The sequence below is a fragment of the Vigna unguiculata genome, chromosome 11, assembly GCF_004118075.2.
Source record: "Vigna unguiculata cultivar IT97K-499-35 chromosome 11, ASM411807v1, whole genome shotgun sequence".
Lineage (NCBI taxonomy): Eukaryota > Viridiplantae > Streptophyta > Magnoliopsida > Fabales > Fabaceae > Vigna > Vigna unguiculata.
In genome coordinates, this window is record NC_040289.1 from 15057629 (window position 1) to 15065196 (window position 7568).

Sequence of the window (7568 nt, forward strand, 5' to 3'; positions counted from 1 at the left end):
CAATTCACTCATACAAATTTTGAAACACTTAACTTTTAATAAATTAACAACCTCTAAAATTCACCATATAAACTTCATTTCTCATAAATTTATACTCACACAATGATTTATCATCCAAGTCATCACTTGTACCATTTATCAAATAACCAAAGGTTCACTTTCACTTACCAAAAATCATCCAAAATCATTATTATTGTAGTTTATAATTTATGTTCAATTGCCTATATACTTAAACCACCTTTTCTTTAATACTCTATTCCTTTAAAAGACTTTGATATTCAAAACTTTATTCAAATGATCGCCCCTAAAAAAAATCAATCCTCCTCTAGTGACCCTTCTAATTTAATCACCTATTAAAACTTAATATTTATACACCTAGAAACCTACCAATTATTTTATTTCTGTAACGTCCCCAATAGTTAAAGACATGCCCAAAGTTTTAGGACAGAAAATAAAAGGGACTTATAATCTCTCCAACAACAAAAATTTTCGTCCTCGAAAATTAAGACTTACCAGAAAACAGATGTGGATGTGACTTCCTCATATCCTCCTCTAGCTCCTAAGTAAAGTCACCCGTCCTCCGGTCCCAAAAGACCTTGACAAGACTGACTGGTTTTCCCCGGCGTTCATTCACTCGGTGATCCTCCAAAGCAATGGGTGGTACTTCCATCGTAAGATCCTCCTTGATTTGTACATCCTCAGCTTCCAACACATATGATGGGTCAAATACATACTTCCTCAACTGTGAGACATGAAATACCAGGTGGACATTGGGCAACTGAGGAGGCAAAGCAATCTCATAAGCCACAAGCCTAATCTTCCTCGAGATTTGATAAGGGCCAAGAAACTTAGGAGAAAGCTTCCTTGAGTGGATAGCCCTTCCCACGCCAATGGTTCGGGTCACCCTCAAGAACACTTGATCTCCAGCCATGAATTCCAAGGGTCTCCTCATTTGGTCTACATAGGCCTTCTGCCTACTCTAAGAGGCTTGTAACCTATCTCTCACCATCTTCACTTTCTTTGTAGTTTGCTCTAATAACTCAGGCCCAACCAACACTACTTCTCCATCTTGATATGAACACAGAGGGGTCCTGCACTTCCAGCCATAAAGAGCTTCATATGGGTCATGTCGATGCTTGCAAGAAAACTATTGTTGTAGGTTAATTCTATAAAAGGTAAAACTTCATCCCCAACACCCAAATGATCCAGCACACATATCCTCAATAGATCCTCAAGCGACTGAATCGTTCTCTCTGAGTAGCCATCAACCTGGGGATGATAGGCTGAACTCATGGTTAACTTGCTACCCAAAGCACTCTACAATGTCTGCCAGAACCGTGAAGTGAACCGCAGATCTTTATTTGAAACTATGCCCGACGGTACCCCATGCAATCTCATTATTTACTTCATGTACAAGTGAGCCAAATTGGCCATAGACATCCTCAAGTTCATTGCGAAGAAATGAGCACTCTTGGTCAATCGCTCCACCACAACCTAGATCGTGTTGTGACCTCTAGAGGTTCGTGGCAAATGGGTCACAAAATCCATAGCCATGCTATCCCATTTCCACACCAGTATATCTAAAGGTTGTAGAGTTCCCCCGGGCCTCTGATGCTCTACCTTCACCTTTTGACATGTCAAACAGGCGGATACAAACTAAGCCACATCTTTCTTCATGCCCTTCCACCAAAAGGTCTCCTTGAGATCCTAGTACATCTTAGTCATACCAGGATGCAAACTGAGACGACTCTTGTGTCCTTCCTTAAGGATCAATCTCTTCACCTTAGCATCTTCAGGTACACACACCCTGCCTCTGAATCTAAGTACATTGTCACTACCCAAGGCAAACTTTTTCGCTTCATCTGATCCAAGCAATTCTCTCACTCCTTTCAAATTGGCATCCACCAACTGCTTTTCATTGACTAAGTTCAAAAAGTCACTAGATATAGCCAACGCACTACACCTAATGAACTCTGATACCAATTCAACTTGTAGCTTCATGTCTTTGAATCTCTCTAGCAACTCCAACTCCTTAATCATAAGGTGTGCTGCATGCACTGTCTTCTTGCTCAAAGCATCTGCCACCACATTCGCCTTTCCCAGATGATATAGGATTTCGAAATCATAGTCCTTTAAGAACTTTATCCACCTCCTCTACCTCATGTTCAGTTCTTTCTGATCAAACAGATACTTGAGGCTCTTGTGATCACTTAATATGCGAAACTGGTCACCATAGAGATAATGCCTCCACATATTTAAGGCAAACACCAGTGTTGCCGTCTTCATGTCATGGGTGGGGTAGTTCTTCTCATGCACCTTAAGCTGCCTCGAATCATACGTCACCGCCTTATTCCCCTACATTAGCACACAGATGAGACTCTGATGAGAGGCATCATAGTAAACCTCACAGGGTTTACCAACATCAGGGATAACTAACATTGGAGCACTTGTCAGCCTTTTCTTAAGCTCTTGAAAGCTTTCTTCACACCTATCAGTCCAAGCAAAATGTTGGTCCTTCCTAGTAAGCTGTGTCAGAGGCGCCACTATTTTGGAGGATCCTTTTATAAATCTCCTATAGTAGCCAGCTAAACCCACGAAGCTTCTGATCTTTGCTGCTGACTTGGGACGTTCCCACTTTATCACTGCTTCCACTTTTAATACACCTCCAAACCTCATCTAAGGGCATGGTGTAGAAGCGCCCGAGGTGTTTGAACCTCTCTGCATATTCTGCCACGGACTTGTTCCCATGGGTCAGTTGGAGTAACTCCACCTCCTTAGCATATGTCACGCTATCACGAAAGTACTCGAAGAGGAACTTCCTCCTAAATGCTTCCCATGTGACTGGCTCCTGCTTCTCTTGCATAATAGACTTCATGCTAGCCCACCAATGCTTTGCCTCTCTAGTGAGCATGTACACTGCGAAGGCAAGTTTTCTCTCCTCCCGACACATCTTAGCATTAAAGATCCTCTCCATGTCCTTCAACCACTAGTCTGCGACATTAGGACTGGTTTTACCATTGAACTTGCCCAGGTGATGCTTCAAAAAATCCTCCAAGCTCCAATACAGCTGGGGAGGTCGTGGTTCAGGGCCGTAGACAGGGGCAGCGGTCCTGCTCTCCTCTAACTATCGGAGGGCCTCCATGTGTTGCCTCTGAGCAGCCTCAGAAGCCAACCTTGCAGCCTTCATCTACTACATAACAAACTTTTGCTGCTCCATGTATGGTTCTTGACGCTGCATGGAAGCCTCATGCTGCTGCACCATAGCTTTACTTTCCTAGGTTAAGGCTGCCACCATAGCCTCTATTGCCCTTGCGATATCTGGTGCATCACCCCGAGGAGGTTGAGGATTTATGCGAAGGAGTGTCATATCACTGGACACACAGAAGGAACCATCAGTCAAACTTGTCAAACTAGGAACTTAGCTAACAAACACTAGGAAGACACAACGAAAATGAAGCAAGCACACAAGTCCACAGACTCTAAGGAACGACCGCTATGATACCATAAATGGAAGGTCGCATAAATCATAATATCCAAAGGGGCACAAGACTTAAAGTATAAAGGATATTATAGTCATCCAAATATACCAGAAGATAAGCAAAGGCAATACATGATGTTAGGAACAAAATACAAGAGTTCTGACAGATGACCAAAAGCTTACTAATAGAGCAAGAGATTACAATATAATAAAGGTCCTTCACAACATGAGTCCAATATCAACCCTTGCAGGGCCATTGCCAATGGGTTTCACCCTACACGCACAAGGTTAGCCTTCAAACATCTAAGGCCATTATCCAGCCACAAACTAAGACCTCTTGCTATCTCACCACTTGAGTCAGTCCGCTCTACGTGAGACTAACAAACTCTTTAGAGTTTAAGGATGCAATCCTTACTTGAATCCTTACTTGATTATATACATAAGGCACCACCACGAAAGCTTAGTAAGAGGTTCATGGAATTACGTCCATCACATAAGGCACCACCATGAGATCTCACCAAGAGGTTCATGGGATTACATCCATCACATAAGGCACCACCATGAGATCTCACCAAGAGGTTCATGGGATTACATCCATCACATAAGGCACCACCATGAGATCTCACCAAGAGATTCATGGAATTACGTCCAACGCATACCATAGCCATGTCTAACCAACTAACCATAGATTTATCATGCATAACAACCTCATGCCAATATCCAAACAATCATGATTCATAAACTTATTCATACCAAGCCCATCAATTACAATCAAATACAATCAGATATTACATGCATATTCACATATTTCATGCTTTAAATAGGGTAATCCAACCAATCATACAACCAACAACCAAAAACATGAAAGAGAAAAACCATATAGTGATGGAGCTCCAATGTGTGGCGGCTGGTAAGAACTCCATAAGCAGCGGAAAATGGCATGGAGACAAGTGTTTAAGGCTCTTGTAGCAACGAAATTTGGAGTGGGGAAATGAGAACTAGACTAGAAACTAGACTAGTGGAAGGTGGCTAAAGGAAATGTTGTAAACCTCTAGCTTAGGTGCTCTCAAAATAATAGAAGAGTGGAGTGATCTCAACACAAATATTCTATTAGAAATTTCAATAGTGATTACAATAGCCTAAAATTTAGGCTTTTATATGAAAGCATACACATATAAGCACTCTTAGCCCTTGGATGAGAAAGGCATTCAATCTTGGTCGTGGAAGATGGCTTGGAGAAGGAGCATGGCTCATGGCCATTGGATGATACCTTGGAAAAAGGAGGAAGCATTACTAGCCCTTGGATGCATTGGATCCATGAGGTGTAGGAAGGAATGTTGACTTCCACTTATTCCACCTTTGACCTTTGGTAGCTCATGGCCAAATCTCCTATTGGGCTTAGTCAAGCCCAATTTTATGAATTCAACTACACATTGTTTGACTTATTATTCTAGAAAACAAGGCCTAAACAATGGGCCAATCTTATTGTTATTCTACTGCTCTTTGATACACCTCTTCAAATCTTCACATCTTCTTTGGCCCATGTGAAGAGTGTGAGAAACCCATGTGGGTTTGGGCCATCTTGGATGAAGTCATTTTGGATCTTTTTTAGCATGCCACTTTTTATTAGGCCTCTTGGTGGGCTTTAGGATTGAGATACATGTGGGCCATGGATTAGGATTTGAACATGATTTGGGCCTAGGCGTTGGCCCAAGCTATAAGCTTTGTTGGGATCACATCATATAGCAAGTTCTTGCACCGGTCTCGCTCAAGCCATAGGCCTTTGCTCAGGCGAAAGGGGTCTTTCACTCAAGCTACAGGCTCTCGCTTAGGCGAGACTGCCAACAGAGAGCCCTGTAGGTTTCGCGAGTTCTCGCTTAGGCGAGACCTCCTCGCTTGAGTGAGATTCCTCTTCGTCCAAAGGTGAGGTCTCTCGCCTGAGCTACAACTGAAGCGAAACACCTCAAGCTCCCATGAGTTCTCGCTTAGGCAAGACGCTCTCACCTGAGCGAGATGCTTCATCGCTCAAAACAAAAGCTCTCCGCCTGAGCGAAAGCTCGAATAGAAACCAGGGTAAGGTACTACAAACTCGCTTGGGCCGAAATACCAATTCTCGCCACTGTTCAAACACACATCCAACATACATTTCATACCAAAAAGAAATTCAAAGTATTGCATGCAACCACAGTAGCACACAAGCCATATAAACACGAGGCAAAGCTAAAACAGGCAGAATATAGTAAAAACATGTGAACCCTAGCTTCCCTTACCTTGAAAACTGCTAGCAAAAGACACAAGCACTCAACACATGAGCACTACAACTCCAAGAGCAGATTCGTGAGATGGAAATACTGGCACATATTGAAGACGAGGTTACCAAGATGAACCCTAGCTGGAATCACAAAAACAAATCTAGAAAAGAGAAGCTATGGGTTAAGGACCAACTTACGTGGAATAAAAATGGAGTTTACTAGCTCAACGAAGAATGAAAGCCAAACCCTAGTAGACCTTTGTTGGAGAGAAAAAGAGAGTGAATGAAGGAGTTGTTTTTGGCAAAGTACATAATGAAAGGAAACAAGTGGCTGTAAGGGGGGTCTTGGGTACCCTATGAGCCAGCCTTAGGCCCAATAATTAAGGATAGACCTAAAGTTTTAGGACAAAAAATAAAAGGGCTTACAATTTCCATTATTTATAAGCTTAAATAATCGTAACATCAAATGCACACCACATGTCCAATACATAACGAAACGCTACATGAGTTAACACTTACTTTAATTATGCAACCACAATTCGTAATACAAGCATCACAGAAGAATAAAGAAAATGATCGCATAACAAATCCACAAAAGGCGACACATGTCAAATAATAAAGAAAAACATAGTAATGAAAAAAAACTAGCATTTACCAACTACATATTACTTCAACTCATGGAAATTGGCCTCACATGTGAAAGATTGATCCTTGGGATTTAGTTATGTTAAGTGTACCACTATGTTAGAGAATCTTTCCATGAACCTTCTTACCTTATGCCAATTTTGGACAATTTCCACCTTAGCATGATCCACTTCTATACCTTGTGCTTCTTAAAGCTTAAGCTAATGCAGTTTTAATAATGACAAAACATTCACATTTTGAACATTAATATTTAACTTGAATTAGTACATTTAAAATACTATATATATATATATATATATATATATATATATCATAAAAATAAAATAAAATAATAATTATATTATAATTTTTTTTAAAAAAATTACATTTATTTAAAGAATGATTATTTTGCTTTTAGCCATAATAATATTTCAATTAATATAATAAAATTGAGTGAATAATTATGAAGAAAACATTGTATTTATTAAAAAACATATTTCAAACCTTCAAAAGGGACATATTTTAATTTAAAAGAAGAAAAACTTAAATACATTGAATACTTGTAAGGCCCACTTATTTTATTCTACGCTAATTTTAGAGGGGCTGCCCCAAATCGGTTGGGCCTAGGGTTGGCCCATAAGGAGCCAAATACCCTAAACCAGCTAACACTCTCATTTCTGCCACTTTATAGAAACACAACCACCTTACTCTCTCACTCTCTCCAACTATGCTCTGCTAGGCTTTTGAGACCCATTCAATTTCAAGTGAGTTTGGCTCATTCTCGCATCCACATAAGTTATTTTCACTTCGTATTCTTCTCCTTTAGTTGGATTTTCGTGTTCTTAGCTAGGGTTCACCATGGTAACCCATTTGGAATCTGTTTCCACCATTCTTTTCAGCTCCCCAAATCTGTTCTCAAAACTGTGGTGCTCGTAGCTTAAGTGTCGAGGTTTTCTGCCAGCCCTTTCCAGGTAATGGAAGCTAGGGTTTCATTGTTTTAAGTCATTTTCTCATGCTTGGCCTGTTTTACGTTATGGATGCTTGATTCATTTTGTCTATCATATAAAAATACATTTCTTGTGTTGTCTTGGACGATTTTCTGGCTTGGCACACGTGAGAGCAGGGGCGGTTCTACTGAACTCGCCTAGGCGAGCTGTTGGTCACTCAAAATGAAAAGCTCTTGCTTAAGCGAGGAGCTCTCGCCTGAGTGAGAAC

At 40.8% G+C, this 7568-nt stretch overlaps 1 protein-coding gene across 1 annotated transcript; it reads right to left on the minus strand.

Annotated features, from left to right (window-relative positions):
* Positions 1–1707: 1707 nt before the first annotated feature.
* On the minus strand, positions 1708–2974 carry LOC114170204. The gene is made up of 4 exons (XM_028055690.1): positions 2592–2974; positions 2404–2488; positions 2269–2355; positions 1708–2154 (listed from the first exon to the last, which is right to left on the minus strand). The coding sequence occupies exons 1-4, from the start codon at positions 2972–2974 to the stop codon at positions 1708–1710; spliced, it is 1002 nt and encodes a 333-aa protein (XP_027911491.1).
* Between the last annotated feature and the right edge of the window lie 4594 nt (positions 2975–7568).

What these genes read in the sequence shown, in the direction of transcription:
- LOC114170204 (XM_028055690.1), bottom strand. Translation starts at nt 2,974, where the DNA reads ATGGAGAGGATCTTTAATGCTAAGATGTGTCGGGAGGAGAGAAAACTT. An exon ending in AAAGATCAGAAGCTTCGTGG is followed by an intron (nt 2,489 to 2,591) that starts GTTTAGCTGGCT and finishes TTGGACTGATAG; the next exon opens with GTGTGAAGAAAGCTTTCAAG. An exon ending in ATGTTGGTAAACCCTGTGAG is followed by an intron (nt 2,356 to 2,403) that starts GTTTACTATGAT and finishes GTGCTAATGTAG; the next exon opens with GGGAATAAGGCGGTGACGTA.